This window comes from Antennarius striatus, chromosome 18 (genome assembly GCF_040054535.1).
Source record: "Antennarius striatus isolate MH-2024 chromosome 18, ASM4005453v1, whole genome shotgun sequence".
NCBI lineage: Eukaryota > Metazoa > Chordata > Actinopteri > Lophiiformes > Antennariidae > Antennarius > Antennarius striatus.
In genome coordinates, this window is record NC_090793.1 from 2,883,353 (window position 1) to 2,903,150 (window position 19,798).

Consider the following 19,798-nt stretch of genomic DNA (forward strand, 5'->3'; position numbering starts at 1 on the left):
TGAGCTCAGGTGTGTCCAGGATGGGTGGACCACTTTGAGACTTTGAGGCCCCCCATTAACCCCACCCCCCCACCCCCCATGGAGATTTTATACTTTATTTTGCCTTCGTCGGGTTGAATTCACACAGTCTACCGGCTCGAGGTTTGACCGGATAAACCTGATTGCCGATGGAGATGTGACAGCGCTGGCGGCGGCGTTTGATGCGTGTTCTGACTCCGGTTCTGTTGTTCACTTGTGTTTATCTATCGTCACGGAGAAAGTCTGGTTTGCGTGTTTAAAAAGTGTGCAGAGATCCAAGGAAACACCCATCTCGCTGCTAGTCAAACATCGATGCGTGGGAGTTCTTCAGAAAAAGCTACGAACACAAAGGATAAGCTCGATTTTGTCGCCAGGCGGAAGTTCCAAAAAAATAAATAAATAAAAAAAGTAAAAAATAAAATAATAATAATAATAATAATAATAATAATAATAATACATTAAAAATATAAATAAATTAAATTAAAAAACGGTATTTAAAAAAAAAGTTAAATTCTTTTTCTGATGCTGACTGATTCTACAAAACCAAAAAAGGGAGTGAGAAAAAAAATCTACGATAAGTTCAATTAAGTCAGAATTTGAATTTTAGTTAATTTTTTTTGTCAGGCAAAACCAGCAAATATTGAGTAAACAAAGCGTGTTTTACACCTGAGAGCCAAGTTACACAGAGCGTTTAAGAGGAATTAACTGCATGGGGTTGTTTAAACACTCCTTATATGTAAATGACACTCGTGTGAATTCATGGACTACCAACAGATGATAATTCTGTGGTTGTTTTGGTAAAATAGCGTCATTAACAATTTCGACATACCGCGACGCGTGAACTGATCGCTTTGCATACGAACACGCCTTGGTTTGTCGGGAAAACAGCTGAGTCGTTCTGCGTGAGTCACAGCAGAAGAGTTGTACGACCGGACCCGTTTAAAACAACAAAACAAAACAAGAAAACGAGCAGTCGCTGCATCGTTTGAATCGTTAGAATCGACAGACAGAGCGACGCCTACCTAATTGTAACTCTGCCAAGCTGTAAATCCATGAGAGATAAATCAAATAAGAGAAGTCAACGGAGCGCATCAGGGAAACGAACGCCGTGGGCCGGAGCCCTGCTGTGACTCTCGACGGAAAATAGAGCCCAAAATATTAAATTTAAAAAAGAAACAATCGCCGATCCCCAACATCAACGACGCAAACGAATCCCTGCAGTTGCATCATGGGTGGAAAATGTTCCCTTGAGTGAGATCCTGTTTGTGTCATCTATTCTGGGCGCGCTGAGCGCGTGCAGCCTGACCTTTGACCCCCGCCTGCTGCAGGCGCGATGGCCGCTGATGTCATCAAAGAGCAGCCAGCTCCTGTTTGAACTTCCTGTTTCCAAGGAAGGCCTCAATCCCGTTTCAGAACATTTTTCCGCGGAGAGTTCGGAGTCGTCGGCATAGCGATGATTTTTTAACCAAAAATCCATCCACCGTTAAAAACACGTCTGACCCGAAGCGAGGCAAAAACGGGTCTTTACGTAAAGATGCGAACTTTTCCAAGACGTTTCGGTTCCATGAAGCGTCTCCATGGTAACGTTGATGCTGCTCCTCCGTTTGAAGGTTTCTCCTCGTCCGTTTGGGACTTCCTCTTGATGCGTTTTAATCTTTCGATCTGTCTGTTTAACTAAACGCTGGTGTGATGAAGTAATCGCCGTGTAAACAGCGGTTTGACACTTTTGGCGACTCCTGTTGACTTTCACCGCTTTGACATTTCACCCCTTTTTTACACAGAATTGCTACAACCGCCGCCGCCGACCTGAAGGCGCAGCGACGCCCAGCCGTAATAGCAGCGGGGGAAGCATTCCTACCTTAAACCCCCCAGAAAAAGAGTCCAAAAAGTCTTCTCTGTTCAGCCAGAAACAACCCGAATAAGAAATAAGTTAAAGTTTATTCCCATAAATCCTGATTTCGGCTAAACTTAACAAAGGAGGTGGGATTCTGGGATTTAAAACAGGCATTTTTTTGTTTGCCCCTAACAGACAGTCCCCCCCCCCCCCGTTCTCGTATTTATTGGTCCAATATTTGCGGGACTCATCCAACCCCTCAGGTGATATTTACTTACAGGAACAAACATCACCAGGAACTATAAGAAGCAGAGGAAGCCTCGGAACGCCTCTTTTCTCTCCCGAGCCAAAATGATAAAATAAGACGCCACTTTCCTCGAGGGGAAAATTCAATTTGCCAAAGCAGATGAAGGAACTATTAAAAATTAGAATCAAATATTTATATTTTAACAAGCCCCAGAGTAAGAAGCATTTTAAAATGGAATTTATATCTCCTTCAATTAGCGTCGCTTTTAGATTCTCTCTCTGCAAGTTTTTACACAAAAACTTTTTGAATTTGCAGCAAATTGCTGGAATTCTTCAGAAACTTTGACGGCGCTTTGATGAATACGGGGTCGTGTTGGATTGTTGGCTCCTGGCGGAGGGATACGCTAGTCCTTGTATTCAATCCGTTTGTTCAGGTTCTGCTTTATTATTATTTTTAAACCCACTGCACAAATGAGCTTTCGCCGTTCTGTCTTTCATCAGCGACAGTTAATGACTATTATTCGGCCCTCTCCATCCAACGGTTCATTTGAAACACAATGCAGCTCTTCTGCGTGCAAAGCACTCTGGGAAATTACAGCCTGAGATGTGAATGGATTCATTTCATCCCGGCTTGCAGTCGGGACGGTGTGGACGAAAACGTTCTGTCGGGGAAAATTACCCGACGAAGGACGAGGAGGCCGATCGGCGCGCCGCGTCGTAACAATGAGATATTTAATGACCTGTCCAGTTGTACATATAGGAAAAACAGCGTTATGTGCTGTCAGAAATGATGAAACATGCAAAGAAAATGTCATATTTAGATTTAAAAACGTCACAAGAATTTCGAATGTCTGTGCAGGAAAGAACAACAAACCTGTGAGTTCAAGTTGTCGTAGCGGAAAAAAAAAAAAGGGAAAGAATTCCCCTTCAGGCCTTTAAGCAACGGCTCGTATGCTAAACCCGACATAATGACATTTACCCACTGAGGTCGTTCATTGGGATAGTCAGATCATTCTGCTCTGGGCTCCTCCTGCTAGCAGTTGCTTCAACAGTTGTTTTTTTTTGTTGTTTTTTTGGCGATTCGTCGAATCTCAAACGTACGTACGTTTGCTGCGAGACGACGGGCAGCGAGAAAAGAGATTAAAGATCACAAACTAAAGCATCAGGTCAAATACGCCCGTCGCTCAGCAAACGTCAAACTGCAACATTCCTGTTAGCCCCCTAGCATCCGCTTTGCATGTACGCTGTGGTCAAGGGGGGCAGGGGTTGCTATGGTAATTAGGGTCTCCATCATTTTACTTTGATCCTAGGCAGACTGAAGATTCTAGCCATTCAGAATCCACAGAAAACAAAATCCTTGAATATGTAATTATATCCCGATTCACGCCAAATTTAAACATTTATTTATATATTTTTTTACATTTTTATAAAAGGGTAGGAAGAACTTTCTAATTTAGTTGGTGGTGATGATGTCATCGTGATGATGTCACGAAAACGAGGAAAACCCTCGTCGGTGGATCGTGACAACCAATCTGCGGCTGAAGCAGAGTCAGATGGAAAAATTAAAAAAAGTCGACAGCGTAAATGAGTTTAATGACGACGCGTCTTGTTTACCAAACGACGGAGCCTCCCGGCTATACGGGACGCTAATGAACATCATCTGGTGAGAATAATTATGATAATATGTGACAATTAATACGTCTGTGTCAGGATTATTTTCCCAGGAAATATTCCCATGAAATGAAACTATTTGACCAATAGATCCAAAGACAATACAAAAAAGAAAATCTAGAATGAACTCTAGCATAAACGAGTTACGCGCTACTTGTGCAGAAAGATTAAAATAACTTATTATTTGTTTATTTCTATATCTCTGCTGGTGTAAATATGTTTGTATTATTGTGTTTTTGTGTATATCTGAACATCTCTGCACTCGGGTGCGACACCGTGTCGCTGTCCGACCGTTCGTTACCACCTTTTGTTGATGATAGCGATGTGTTCATGCCTCGCGTCGTGTTCAGCGTCCAGGCTCCAGGAGGAGGAAGTCTCCCTCGTACAAGAAGGATCTAATGCATCGGCTAGCCTCTATTGGTGATCTACTTCCTGTCCGGGGCCAAGACCAGTAGACTGAACCTCATCGCCCAACAACCAATAGATCGGTCGACCTCTAATGATCAGAATCGACAGTTAAACTTTAAACGCTGCAAATATTTGTACAAAATTTCAGGTCATGCTACTGAGGTCAAATATTTTGTGTCCTTGAACAACAAGAAGGTGAGAATGTTTTCTCAGGATTCCGTTCTTTTCCGACAGGTTTGACGTCCGGAAGCTTTTTTTCTTTGATCCTGGACTCAGAATACAGAATGCCCAGGTGTCGAGAGAATGAGAAGGGAAAACAAAAGGAAGCGCAGGACGGATCACAGCGGTGAAAAATGAGGATGGAGGGCGGAGGACAGAGATTAAGGAAGCGAGGGGGGTTTTGTTCCGCAGATAGAGAATGCAAAGTGTCAAAGAAGAGGATGGACAGTTGCTCGGAGGCACGTGGGAAGGCCTGGGAGTCAGGGGGGGGGGGTGTAATACACCTGAAGGGTAACACGTCCCGAGGGGCGGGACTCCAAAAACACAATGTCAGGTCAAAGTAGCACTTCCTCAACAAAGAGGATGGGAACGGATCTCTGGCTTTTAACGGCAAGAAATGGAAGTTCTGCAAGACTTTAGCTGGAAAATTGAAATATTATGCTAAAAAAGATGAATGCTTGGGAATAGTTATGTCGGTGTGGATCTCAGAAATCTTAGAAAGTTTACAAAGTCAACATTTACAGCGCAGATTTTCACTCAATTTGATTAAAGTACCTAAATTTAAATAATTTTTGTGCAAAAGATTTGAAAAAATTTGTAAAAATTTGGGGTCAGGCAAAATTTGATTGATTCAAATGTGGATAAAGTGACTGAAAACAGTTTGTCCACATTAGAGGATTCTGCAAAAACAACATTTTTACAAATAAAACACTTTGTGGAGGGGCGGGGCATTCCTGATATTTATTTGTACTTTTAAATGAAGAGATTTTGCTCTAGTCCGTCTTATGGACGAGATTAGCTCCAGTGCTAACTACTAGCATTCAACAGGTGACACCTTGGACAGAGGTGGACCGAACAAGGTCTCCTGTGACTAATTGCCCCTGTCTTTGGAGGGTGGTGCATGGGGGGCAGACACAGTTTCAAAGAAGGTGGAGGTCAAGGTGATCCGTCAGGCTCAGGTGGAAGCCACTGAGCGAGACTACCTGATGGAGATGGGGGGGGAGGGGTGCTCTGGTGTCCCCGGTTCACACCTGTTCTCCACATCAGCAGAGACGCGTGTCACCGTTCAAACGGTTCTGAGGTCGATCAAACGTTCCCGAGGCGACAACGGACGAGCGAGGGAACGCTTGATCGATGCCGAAGTCAGATATGGACGCATGAAGGATTGTGTGAGTGAACGTCAGGACATCCCATAAACAAAGAAGGAAACAAACCAGTTAGCCACAAAGCGCGCGCGCACACACACACACACACACACACACACACACACACACACACACACACACACACACACACACACTCTTTTCTCACAGTTCAAAAACCAACAATACCGGGTCATCCAGTCTTCACAATTGGCAAGCAGTTACTGTATCTCAGTCTAATCTCTCTGTTGTGTGTGTGTGTGTGTTTGTGTGTGTGTGTGTGTGCGTGTGTGTGTGTGTGTGTGTGTGTGTGTGTGTTGTCTGTTGGGGGGTATATGGTTTCCAGTGTGGACCAGATCCCAGAGGAAACCACTGAGTCCCATCTGTCTGGATTTGCCCCGAGGCGCTAAAACCAGAGAAAGGTTCCAGCCACGACTGTTAGCTGTTGCGCCTCTGGGGAAGATTAATAGTGTCGCACCGGGCCTGGGCTCACATGACACACGTGGTGTCAGGTGTGAGGTCTACCTGTCCGTCTGTGGGCGGGGCCTCCTCTAATGATCTGTGCCATTTAAAAGTGGGGTTTGATATCAGGGTATCTGATCAAGGCGCTCTCCGTGGACATAGTGTAACTCGAATCCCAAAAAAAAGAAGCCGGCAAAAGAGAAACCACTCCCCCTAGTGGGGTAACTCCTCCCCCTTCCTCACCTTCTGCCAGAGTTCCATCAAGTTCACTCTGACTAGTGACACGAGGTGACACCCGAGGTGTCTGTTCGCTCAATCTGTCCTGTCCTCAACCCAACCGCCACAATGGCTAGGTTAGCATATTTACATTAATACGAGATTCTGTAGTGAAAAACCTTCAAGTAAAAATATAAGATTACTCTACTTACCAAATTAATGCTATGGAAATGTAAAAAAAACACACACAAAGAAAGACACTCTGGGAATTAGCGACAGATAGATTGTCAAATCGTCAATCAAACAAATCTCGTTCGCTCCTCAAGGACACGTCAAAGCCGTTGCCATGGAAATATATCCAAAATTTCTAATGAGCGGGAGGCATGGCCCCCGGCAGCCAATCTCTTCCCCAATTGTCATAAAAAAATATTGAATTGTTTCCTGGATTATGTTTAAGGTAAACCAGACGGAGAGGTGGATTGAATCTACTCAGGACGACGGCTTCACCTCCTCCTGCTCAAGCTTGTTTGCGGTTATATAAATATATATGGAGATGGAATTTATTTTTAATTACGACTGGGAGCGAATTCATGATTAAAGGGTGAAAAAAAATCAATAGAAGGTTGAAAATCCGATTGTGAAGATGCTCGGGTGATTTGATTTTTCAGAAATGTCCAACCTGGAGACTCTTGGAAACCCTTAAAACGTAGTTCATGTATCTTGAGAAGAGTCTCAGGACGTCCCAAAAGGGTTCTAGATAGTGTTGGACAAAAACGAGATCACGAGAGCGTCTCATGTATTGTGTTTTTTTTACTACGTGGTTAATTCGTGACGACCAAATCAATCAAACTCGTCCAATCAGCAGTGGCAAAATTTGTAAAGGGTCGTCTTTCAATCGAAGCAACTCGGCCGACGATACCCGTCTCAATTACCGCCACTCCGATCTACCCTACAGTCTGTTCCTCCACTTTTTTTTGTATGTTTGTAACAGAAGACATCCCAGCAGGCACGGCGTGAGGGGGGCGGGGCCGCACCCTGGATGGGCCACAAGCTAACGTCCCTGCAAACACTGTCACACTTGTCTCGATGCCCTGGAGGCGCTTCACGGCGTGGCCAACAGGAGGAAGTCACGCATGGAGTAGCTGCTGGACCTTCCCTCCGTGAGTCAACATTACAGAGCAGTGAGTCACGACGCGGCGAGAGTCAAAGAACGCACAATGGATCTGAACCAAGATCTGAATCAAGAAGGCAACTCGTGTGGCGAAAGAACCCTGAGAGCAGCGGTGGCTTCGGTTCTTAAACCCGGAGCGTGTTTGTTGGGCTCCAAGCGCCAATGTGACCGAAAACTGATGTGTACCTGAATGCATCATGTGTTCAGTGTAAATACATGAGCTACGCTCACAAAGCAAACATAAAGTGAGCAGATGGAAATAGAAGCAAAACAAACAGTTGGGAAAGTTTATGTGTAGTCGGTGCGTTTCCTGAGGGGGAGAAAAGACAAGAAGGTAACCACAACTGTAAATTTGAGAGCAATTATTAACGTATCAATCACGAAAAAAATCTGGGGGGGGAGGGTGAAACTGTCCTGGTTCGCACAGTGAAACAGTTCAGGTTCACACGGTGAAACAGTCCAGGTTCACACGGTGAAACAGTTCAGGTTCAGAGTGAAACAGTCCAGGTTCACACAGTGAAACAGTCCAGGTTCACAGAGTGAAACAGTCCACGTTTATACAGTGAAACAGTCCAGGTTCACAGAGTGAAACAGTCCACGTTTATACAGTGAAGCAGTCCAGGTTCACGCAGTGAAACAGTCCAGGTTCACACGGTGAAACAGTCCAGGTTCACGCGGTGAAACAGTCCAGGTTCACACGGTGAAACAGTCCAGGTTCACACGGTGAAACAGTCCAGGTTCACACGGTGAAACAGTCCAGGTTCACACAGTGAAACAGTTCAGGTTCACGCAGTGAAACAGTCCAGGTTCACACGGTGAAACAGTCCAGGTTCACGCGGTGAAACAGTCCAGGTTCACACGGTGAAACAGTCCAGGTTCACACGGTGAAACAGTCCAGGTTCACACGGTGAAACAGTCCAGGTTCACACGGTGAAGCAGTCCAGGTTCACACGGTGAAACAGTCCAGGTTCACACGGTGAAACAGTCCAGGTTCACACAGTGAAACAGTTCAGGTTCACACGGTGAAACAGTCCAGGTTCACACGGTGAAACAGTTCAGGTTCAGAGTGAAACAGTCCAGGTTCACACAGTGAAACAGTCCAGGTTCACAGAGTGAAACAGTCCACGTTTATACAGTGAAACAGTCCAGGTTCACAGAGTGAAACAGTCCACGTTTATACAGTGAAACAGTCCAGGTTCACGCAGTGAAACAGTCCAGGTTCACACGGTGAAACAGTCCAGGTTCACGCGGTGAAACAGTCCAGGTTCACACGGTGAAACAGTCCAGGTTCACACGGTGAAACAGTCCAGGTTCACACGGTGAAACAGTCCAGGTTCACACGGTGAAACAGTCCAGGTTCACACGGTGAAACAGTCCAGGTTCACACGGTGAAACAGTCCAGGTTCACACGGTGAAACAGTCCAGGTTCACACAGTGAAACAGTTCAGGTTCAGAGTGAAACAGTCCAGGTTCACACGGTGAAACAGTCCAGGTTTATACAGTGAAACAGTTCAGGTTCACAGAGTGAAACAGTCCAGGTTCACACGGTGAAACAGTCCAGGTTCACGCGGTGAAACAGTCCAGGTTCACACGGTGAAACAGTCCAGGTTCACACGGTGAAACAGTCCAGGTTGACACGGTGAAACAGTCCAGGTTCACACGGTGAAACAGTCCAGGTTCACACGGTGAAACAGTCCAGGTTCACACGGTGAAACAGTCCAGGTTCACACAGTGAAACAGTTCAGGTTCAGAGTGAAACAGTCCAGGTTCACAGAGTGAAACAGTCCGGGTTCACACGGTGAAACAGTCCAGGTTTATACAGTGAAACAGTCCAGGTTCACAGAGTGAAACAGTCCAGGTTCACACTGTGAAACAGTCCAGGTTCACACAGTGAAACCGTCCAGGTTCACACAGTGAAACAGTTCAGGTTCACGCAGTGAAACAGTTCAGGTTCAATTTGGGTTATTTCAAACAATAAATTGATGTTTATTTGTAATTGATGTGATTTAAATATTAATAGTCCGGATAATAACCCAGATCTGGGGAGGTAGAGGGGGGGTAGAGTTGTCGCCTGTTGTTTTAGGAATATAGCAACATTTATTTTGAAGGGGTTTTGGATGTGTTTCAGTTAGCATGAGTTTCGTGTTGTGACTAGTGTTCGTTTTGACGATCTGGATGGCGTCTCCCAGCCCGAGTGTTAAAATCAGGTGGCGTTGTGACCTCCTAATAAGGGTTCGCTCAGGATGTCACGTTCGAGAACATCTCGGGATTCGCTGAACCACAACCTGCCGATCAGGTCAAATCAGTCGCGTCAGGGCAGAGAACATATTTTTATGATCATCATCGGTTTCCATCAAACATGACAGGTACATGAACACGAGCAAGTCAGGTGTGTGAAGACATTTAACACGAGGTTACACATCCAATAAAATCAGCATCATACGATGCCCCTGGATTCACAGAACGTCCTGTTCTAGGACCGGGAGGGAGGCGAGGAGGCAAACGAGCGAATAAAAAGAGACGTAAACGCAATATTACTATTTAAATTCTGAATAGAAAGATGTGTTTGCGACGACATCAGCTCCTCTCCCTGAGGAACACCTTGAGACTGTAACCAACTTAACAATCATCAAATACTAAATATTTACAATGCGATTTTGAGTAATTGTGCAAGAAAAAAGCGACAGACAAACAAACGCTAACATCTCATTTAAAATCAGATTTAACAAGAATGTAAATGAAATCCTATCAGCGCTCACTTTACTCTTATCAGCCATTTATTTCACTGATGTCAGGCGACATTACACACAAGTAGAACTCAGCATCAAAGTGTGGTTTTTTTTGTTTTTTGTTTGCGTATCTTTACATCGTCGTTCGCCTTCCTCTACGTCTTGTTAGTTTCCAGCATCTATTGTGAAATTTAGGACAAAAGAATGTCCGATCACTTTGAAACTCGGTCCAGTGTGGTCTGGATTATCACACACACACACACACACACACACACACACACACACACACACACACACACACACACACACACACACACACACACACACACACACATGGGCTGAAGCACGTATTGTTAGCTCCCAGGAGGCCGCGGTCACAAACTGGCGCTTTAATGCGAAGAGGAAGCGCCGCGTCCCGCGACTTCAAAAGCCCCCCCCCCCCATCTCCGATGGGACGCTCATTTGCTGCCGAGATGTTTCGGCGTGATGCTCCGGCAGCCGTGGCACCACAGCCCCCCCCCCTCAAACCCCCCCCCACCGGTTCTCTCTCATCCTGTCTCCTCTAATAACCGGTCCAGGTTTTTAAGGCTTGACTGACAAAAAAAACCTACGGTCCTTGAACGCACCACATCAGACGGCTCCAAACTGGCCTGTTTGTTTGTTCAACGCTGTGATGCTATCTGCATGTCATGTGTTGTTTTAGTCAGAGAACTTCCACCGCACCCCACCCCCAACTCTACTTACACCCCCCAACTCTACTTACACCCCCCCCACCCCCGCAAAGATGAATCAAGCGATAAAAATACTGCTCATAATTTATAAACCTCGTAAAGCTCCCTGAAGGCCTCATTTAATGCTTCTTACTAAGAGTGTGTGTGTGTGTGTGTGTGTGTGTGTGTGTGTGTGTGTGTGTGTGTGTGCGTGCGTGTGCGTGTGCGTGTGCGTGTGCGTGTGCGTGTGTGTGTGTGTGTCCCAAACAGTCATTATGTCCATACAGACAAGTCATAAACATAATTGTCTGATAAGGATGAGGAGACATGATGAATTATCCCCCACCCCCCCACGCTACACACACACACACACACACACACACACACACACACACACACACACACACACACACACACACACACACACACACACACACACACACACACACACACACACACTTGTGTGTGATAGGTTATCACAGGCCGTGCCGTACACAAACAAAGACGCAGACGACCGCCTGGACTGCGGAGAAAACACAAAAAAAAAGATGTACACCAACACGTCAACATTCCTGAACGTCTTGTTGTTTGTTTGCACTTGTTTACATGTTGTTTATGTGTCAACAAGAAAACAATAAACCAAAGTGAATGTAAACAAACAGAAGATGCAGGAAGGAGCAGGTACGAACGACCGGAACGCCAGGTCCTGATTGGTCGATAGCTCACCTGTAGGTTCTCAGCTTGTCGTAGCTCCGCCTCCTCCAGACACTGATCATTAAATAAAATTAGAGCTATTTGTGGTCCCGTGCCCCCTCCCCCAGCCAACGCCATGAATTAATCCGCTGGTTAATGCATAAGCGATAAAACCAGGAAGAACCAGAAGGAAGTGAAAGAAGAACTTTGATCCGCTCCTTTGGTTCAGGAAAAGTCTTCCTTGAAGAAAATCCTTTTGTTTATTGTTGACTGTTGTTGTTGTTGTTGTTGTTGTTGTTTCCATCAACATCGGTCCTGATTGATCTGATCAGGAGGGAGTGGGAGGAGTCCCAGTCAGACCCAATTAGATCAGACTTTGGGTCACAGTGTTTGTTTGTGTCATCTATTTAATTTAAACTGCATGATGACGTCATATATAAATATATTTTATTTAGGGGTCATCTCTGGGCTCTGATTGGCTGGGCTCTGATCAACCGTGTGGACGTAACTCCAAACCTCTGCTGCTACTCAGGATGACTCGACTCTTCGGCTCTGACTCCACAGCGCCCTCAGGTGGTCATTCCCGGGTACTGACATCCTCCCCATCCCGTCACTGCCACACACCCCCCCCCCCAAGTGAGGAGTCCTTTATTAATCAAATAGCTGCTGAATCACACGCGCAGATTTATTTGATCAGGGAAAAACAAGAAAAATTCATCAATACGAGTCAATACGAGTCAATACGAGTCAATACGAGTCAATACGAGTCAATACGAGTCAATACGAGTCAATACGAGCGCGCGCGCATGTCCATAAAGGCGACGTAATTGCGTCACAGTCCGGTGTGGTTCACTATCTTTACACAAAGAAGTGTGTCTGGATTCGATTCCCCATCAATGCAAAAATGTTATTGATCACCGGGGCAAGGGGGAGGAGCTACAAATATTGACCGGCTGATTGGAAAATGTGAAAGAAAAAGACAAGCATGAAGGAGTTTCTCGATGTGATGATGATGGTGATGATGATGATGATGATGATGATGATGATGAAGTCAGCAGCAGACAGACCTGCTGCCATAAAGTCTTCCGTGCACACATCCTGAAGTGGAATCCTGTTTCTGTTTCACACCTGCTGTTCTTTATACCAACAGAATAATGTTTGCGATGCGTTCAAGGACCGACAGCCCACCTTAAAACAACCAGAACCATTTCTGGAACATTAGCGTCAGCTAGCCATTAGCGACTGTCAACTCACCGCAGACCAGGTTAATCAATAACAGAAATGACTAGAACCAAGGCAGCCTGAGACTGCAACATCCCGTGACACCCCTGAATTCAAAATGTTACCCTGACCTTGCATAGGTCAAAGATCAAAGCTAGTGCTCTGACCTATTGTCATAGATCAAAGCATTTAGCTTTGATCTATGGTCTTATGGTCTTCTCCCTCATCTTTCTATCGTACCCAGTTCCTGAGTGTACAAAAGTTAAAATTTGACCTTGACCTAGTTTTCTCAAGGTCAATGTCATCATCTCATTTCCATCCCCTTTGCCCCCCGGGTCATGTGCTTTTGTTTCGTCTTTCTATGGGCTTACGGACGGACGGATGGACGGACACACAAACACTGACAATCACATTACATCACCGCTAATCAACAAGTGTTAGCCTGTTAGCCTAACGACCTCCGTCCCTTCTCTCCGGAGCAGGAAGCGGTACCCTGGTTGCCACGCCGACACTCCTGCGGTATCTTCAGGTCACGAAACACCTGGAGACCATCTCGGCATTCCGCGCGTTCATCTCCCAACTTCCCGTTGATTGGTCCGTGTCAGATCGACTCAGCTCCCGGACGCCATCGGCTTCAAAACGCCACCAGAGCGGGAAGAAAAATGTGTTCATCAGGAGCAGCTGGCGCGACGCTGACGTGCATCAGCTCGTCTCAACTCGACCCGGAGCTGAAAAGGAATCTGACGGAAATCAAAGAGAGGATTAAGAGCGTTTTTTTTTATTGCGTCTTCAACATTTAAACCCTCTAATCACCGGACGAGACTGAATACCCTTTCTAAAACCTCCATTATCCACACGCAACAAAAGCTATTGTTACCCACAATGCAAGAGTCTTCCCAATGTGGAGAGACTATACCCGTGAAAAGGCCGGGCTGCCGGTATCAAATACACGCTTCACACCGCATGTCAAACCCCGTCATTGGATCCAATGGATAAATCAGCGAATCACAATGGACGCGGCCTCGACGCGTTCACACGGGCCCACATGAAAAGACCAGGGAGAAAGAGGGAAGTCTGACTTCCACGGCGGGACAAAGGCCTCCGGAGCGCCGCTGCCTCGGGATAAAATCATACGACACTGGCGCACAGAGGAGGAAATCAGCCAAATTGTCTTTTGTCTGGGACAACATCAAAAATCCATGGGGGGGGGTTGGTGGTGTGAGGGCGTGGTCGCCCCGTCGTGTTTGGAAGGAAAAAAAAACAAGAAAATAGGTAAATGTGTGTAAAGTCATTTTTGATGGAATTTTTGCTTCTTGAAGGGCGGAGATTATAATCCGGCTGTGGGATTAAAGTTGTCAGGCTATTAATAGATTAAATGTTGTCGTTCGTTTTGGTTTTTTTATTCCAAAAATATCCTGTTTGGATAAAAAAAAAAAAATGCATGAACTGTTTATGAGTGGAGGAGCTGTAAACATAAACATCTAGAAAACAGGAAGAAGGACACACACACACACACACACACACACACACATCGGCGCTGTCAGGTGTTTTTCTGTCAGCCTCTCTAATGATGCATCACGAAGAATCCAAGAAAACACCTCTGTGTGTGTGTGTGTGTGTGTGTGTGTGTGTGTGTGTGTGTGTGTGTGTGTGTGTGTGTGTGTGTGTGTGTGTGTGTGTGTGTGTGTGTGTGTGTGTGTGTGTCGTGGGTGTACACAAGTGATAAAACAACAGGACCAGAATCCCGCTCGGCGCTAAGCCTCCGCTAACCGAGCATTGTTCTCGTGTTTGCTGAAGAATGAAGTTTAGCCTCCAGCTTGTCAGAAATCACCCAGAATTCCTTGCATCTTCCCCTTTGACAAACTGGCGTCTTAACGCAGCGTAACGACGAGGATTACGGGAGGTTTATGGGCGACCAGCGATCCGTCTGATAACCACAACCTGGAGCGGCGCTCCGGAGGACATCCTGGACCGAAGGACGCCACTTCCTGTTCCTCTCGTGACTCGGGTCAAAGGTCAAGGCCGGGTCCAAGGTGCTCTGTAAGAGTTCTACCGAACGTTCATCCCTCAGTTTTTAAAAAAATAAAACACGAGATGATTATTCAAACTAGGCTGCTGCAATGTGTGTGTGTGTGTGTGTGTGTGTGTGTGTGTGTGTGTGTGTGTGTGTGTGTGTGTGTGTGTGTGTGTGTGTGTGTGTGTGTGTGTGTGTGTGTGTGTGTGTGTGATAATCCAGACCACACTGGATTGGGGATTACAAGATGCAGACAAACACAGCGATCATTACCTTACAGTCGAGCTTTGGTCGGATTAGGCGACAAACACACCTGATGTGACGCTAGACGTGTTCACACGTTAAAAAACACGACCAGGAAACACGTCGCGACGTCACGACGCCTCCGACAGGAACCGACCGACTCGTCTTCACGCGTTTACCTTCGTTTTTAAAAAAAATATCTGTAGATTAATTTCACTATTTTTTAAATCGTTATCCTCTGGAATCGGTCAATTATTTCTTACATCCTTCGTCCTGAGTTTGTGGTTTTTTTAAGTCATGCTCTTATTTTGAAATAAAATTTGAAAAGGTGTCACTGTTTAAATATTCAGGATTCATCCGAGTTTAAATCCGAGCATCTAAAAGTTCATCTTCATCTTCATGATGATGAAGATGATTTGAGATGAAGAGAGGAACTTTTGTTCTGCACAACACACACACACACACACACACACACACACACACACACACACACACACACACACACATACTCATGTTCCACACGCCCCTTTGCACCATTATCTCATGTTGTCATCTCCCCCTTTCAAGATATGGGGATCCTGTGGCAGGACCCCCCCCCCCCCCCACACACACACACACACCAGTGTTCTCCCCTGGGGGGCTCACACAGATCAAAGAGCGAGCGTTGAAGGAGGGGGGAGATGAAACGGACTCGAGCTTCATTCACATGTCAGATTCTCAGATTCTCATTTATAAGTTTTTAAAGTTTTTTTTTTTTTAAATGTCTTTTATTTGGATTTGTGTTTTTTTTAATCACCAGGATTCAGTATTTTTTTTGTTAATTAAAAAAAAACTTTTTTCAATAACGTTGGCGAAATGTTTGAGGAAAAATAATACTAAACATATGTGTCGCAATTGATTTAATTAAGTCAAAATCTGTGACATATTTTATTATAAATTAATCTGTGTTGCTTTAAAACTTCCCAAAATCCTGACTGAGTGGCAGGAAGAGGAAAAACTCGATGTTTAAAGGGCGTTAAGTCAACACGGCCCCCTGTAATGAGTGGAGAAGATGTTTGCTATGAAACACCGCCACCCAGTGGTGACAGGGTGTCACTGCACGAGGCGTTCAAGCTCCATGTTTACCTTTTCACAACATAAAGGTATGTATTAGAAGTAAAAGTCTTGTGGAAATGAAATTAAACTAAGAGAAAAAAAGAAAAAGCAAATCTTGATGAAATGATTTTAAAAAAAACCCTGAAACTTCATAACTTTGATTGACATAAAACCAAATAGAGCAAATCTAACAAAATGTGCAATTTTAAAAAGGGTATTAGAAAATATTTAAACATGTTTTTAGATGACATCTATTTAATTTTTCAAAAAGTATACTTAAGCAGTTGTTTGGTATTTGTAAAGATCAAATTAATGCTAGCAGCAGTACTTCCTTCTGTGCTGCTTCACCTTAAATATATTGTTAAAAATTAAATAATTCATAAAAATTGACGCCAAACGGAGCAGCGAGTTAACATCTAACCTAAAAATGCAACGTTTAGTTTACGAAAGGACGCAGAGACCACCGGAACTCACCTGTGGGTGGAGTCAGCTCACCTGTGGGTGGAGTCAGCTCACATGTTGGTGGAGTCAGCTCACATGTGGGTGGAGTTAATCAAGTGACATACAGTACGCCTGACACGAGGCTAACTGCTAGCTGCGCTGCACAAAGTATGAGCACAGCAAGTGGACTACTTCATTAAACAAAACTAAACTAAGAGAAGCTAAGCTAAGGTGTGATAAAATATATTTCCTTTCAAGGAGGTCTTTATAGTCTAAAGCTACACTTAAAATGCCTGCCAATAGCATCACCTGCTAACAACATGCTAGCAACTAGCAACCAGAAAACAGCAGAACAAGCTGTGTAGCAAGCTCTTCGACCTGGGTGAGTGATAACTTTCTCAGACATCAATCTCTTTGACCATTTAAACGAGTCTTCAATACCTGCTAACATGCTAAGTAGCATGCTGTGTGCTAATCCATCCCCAACGACGGTGGCTAGCATGTAAAGCCAGCTAGCTCATTTATCTCTTTGACAAACTAAACAAATAAATTTATCTTAAGCTGCAGCAACATGCTAGCCAGCAGAAGCTAGCGTATAACTTGTCAAGCTAACTATCCACTTGTTTGACTATTTCCCATTAACATGCTAGCTGAGTTACGGTAGATTAGTTTTTCCGCATAGAACCTTAAACACCACAATAACTTAACGTTATGTTAACTGGCGTCTACTGTCCTAGGAGCTTATTAGCAGCAAATCGCTAAAGCTTCTGCTTTAGCGGTTGCTTCTTCCTGTGTCAGCTAAACGATCCAAACAAGCTAACACACAACATGCTAGCTAAACTCACCAGAACAGGCGGCAATTAAAACCAATGCAGTCACAGACCGCAACATCCCGCGACACCCCTGAATTGAAAATTTTACCTTGACCTACTTGCATAGGTCAAAGACCAAAGCTGGTGCTCTGATCTTTACTTTCATAGATCAAAGCAGTAGATTTGATCTATGGTCTTACACTGGCCTTCTACTATGCTTTCTATCTTATTCGGTTCCTCAGTGTACAAAAGTTGAAATTTGACCTTGACCTGGTTTTCTCAAGGTCATCATCTCATTTTCATCCCCTTTGCTCCCATAGTAATGTGCTTTTTGTTTCATCTTTCTATCTGCAACGGTTGCAAAGATATTTGGTGGACAAACCAACGAACAAACGAACACTTATAATTACATCACCGCTTTGACGCGGGATGTAATTAGCTAGCTACCAGCATGAGCACACATTACGCTAACTCTCGAGCATTTAAAACACATTTACATTTGTTTTTCTTCGCTCGTTAGCTAAGCAACCTTTTACAACATTTGGAAACAAACAAAAGAAAATGAAAGCTAGCGTTGCTACGACACGCTCTATTTGAGAACTTTTATTTTTTCTTTTTTTCTTACAACAATACAGACGTCACAGAATACATAGTTTTACAAACACAAAGCACACCACCGCCTTGGTTGCTGCTGCCGTGACGGGGAGGGGGTAGGGGGGTGGAGGAGGACGAACGAGGGCGGGTTCTGGAAGTTCTGATCATGTGGGGGGGGGGGGGTCCTTGAATGCAGCGTAGCAGCGGCAGGACTGGATGATGGAGGAGGCGTGTTCCCACCCCCAACCCCGCCTCCACCGCCAAAACGAACGCCTCTAGACTACGATCGTCGCTCGGAATGAGAGGATGAAGGAAGGAACAGAGGAGACGAACTTCCAAAAAAAAAATAAAATAAAATAAAAAAAAATTTCCCTTGATTTTTTTTCTCGCCGCCTTCGAATCTCCAGGATTTTATTATTATTAATATTTAAAGTTCTTTATTCCTGAAGGGTGAAATTCAACCAATAGTTTTCTTAAAAATACAGAAGGCTTCTTTGCTTTCAGCCATTTTTTTGTCTCCTGAACCAACTAAAAACAGTATATATACGTGTGTGTGTGTGTGTGTGTGTGTGTGTGTGTGTGTGTGTGTGTGTGTGTGTGTGTGTGTGTGTGTGCGTGTGTGTGTGTGTGTGTGCGGACTCTATGTCATTTACACCCAACATTGTAAACATACATAGAACTATATTACATGTGCTTGCACTGCATCTTGGAGGTGGGGGGGAGAAATTTTGGTTTACTTCACTAGAACACCACGAAAGGGGGGAGGAGCTTAGGGGAGGGGGAGGGGGGGAAGGGGAGGAGCTCAGTTTTAGTTCCTTTTCTTTTTTAATTCTCTTGAGCAACGTGGGGGGGGAAAAAAAAGAAGCTTCCTGTCGAGTCTTTTTGTCCGACACCACCGGAGTGGGGGGGGTGATGGGTCGGGGTGGGGTCGAGGAGTTCCTTTCAGCTCCGGCTGCCTGAAGCAGGTCTCATTGAGGGAAGGGGGGGGTGAGGACGGGGGGGAGAAGGGGCGTGGCCGGGGCAGAAAGTCAGTGAACGCTGCGCAGTCATTGGCTCTCGTCCAGTGTTGATCCTCCCCCAGAAAGGGGCGGAGCCTGTCCCGTCTCCAGACGCCTATGGAGCTGTCCGGGGGCCACGTGAGGAGCGAGGGATTGGCGATGAAGGTGATGACGAGCAGGTGGGCGTCGGCCCCTGGTGGGCGTCGGCCTGGGAGGAGGCGGGCACTTCCTTACAAGTAGACGCGCCGCAGGTCTCCGGGCGAGGTGATGGTGTTGCACTGGGGGCACAGCTTCTTGTTGCCCTGTGGGGGGGGGGGGTGTAAAGGGAGGGGCAGTTAGCTTCATCACTGAGGAAGAGGAAGATGAGAGTGCTACACAAACTGCTAGCCTCGCTACTAACGGTTAGACGGTTAAAACCGGTTCTCCATAGAGACCCCCCCATACCCCCCCTCCCATAAACGGCTGCTGTTAAAACCAGTCAAACCAGTAAGCAGCAGCTTCAGCAGCTAACGTTAGCTTAGCCCCGTTCTGATAACTCATTTTGTTTGTTCTCCATGCTAACCGCTATTAGCTACGTTTCAAATATCCCGCCCATGTGACGTGTTGCCCCGCCCACGTCCATAATATAACTTCCCAGAATGCTCGCCTGCGTGCTTGCCGATGTGGCGTGGGTGGGCGCCCGTGGGCGTCGCCCGCCGCTCCAGCTGCCGGCGCTCGTTAAAGCGGCGAGGGGCCGGGGGCCCCCGACTTTGATCAGTCGGGCCCCCCTCCCGGTTTTACGGCCGTATGCAGGCGGTGCGTTTAAGCGCCGTATGTTAACACGCAGCCAACGCCACCCAGATGCAAACGACGGGACGCCTT

At 45.5% G+C, this 19,798-nt stretch overlaps 1 protein-coding gene across 4 annotated transcripts in view; it reads right to left on the reverse strand.

Moving 5' to 3' along the window:
* Positions 1-18,809: 18,809 nt before the first annotated feature.
* rnf220a (ring finger protein 220a) overlaps positions 18,810-19,798 on the reverse strand; it is a 118,867-nt gene continuing 117,878 nt past the window's right edge. Inside the window, exon 15 of one of the 4 annotated variants that reach the window (XM_068341304.1) lies at positions 18,810-19,239. In XM_068341304.1, the coding sequence (XP_068197405.1) occupies positions 19,168-19,239 (72 nt within the window). In that variant the 3' untranslated portion in view covers positions 18,810-19,167. The remainder of the gene's footprint in view (positions 19,240-19,798) is intronic. The other 3 variants (XM_068341303.1, XM_068341306.1, XM_068341305.1) reach the window with 3 other exon arrangements.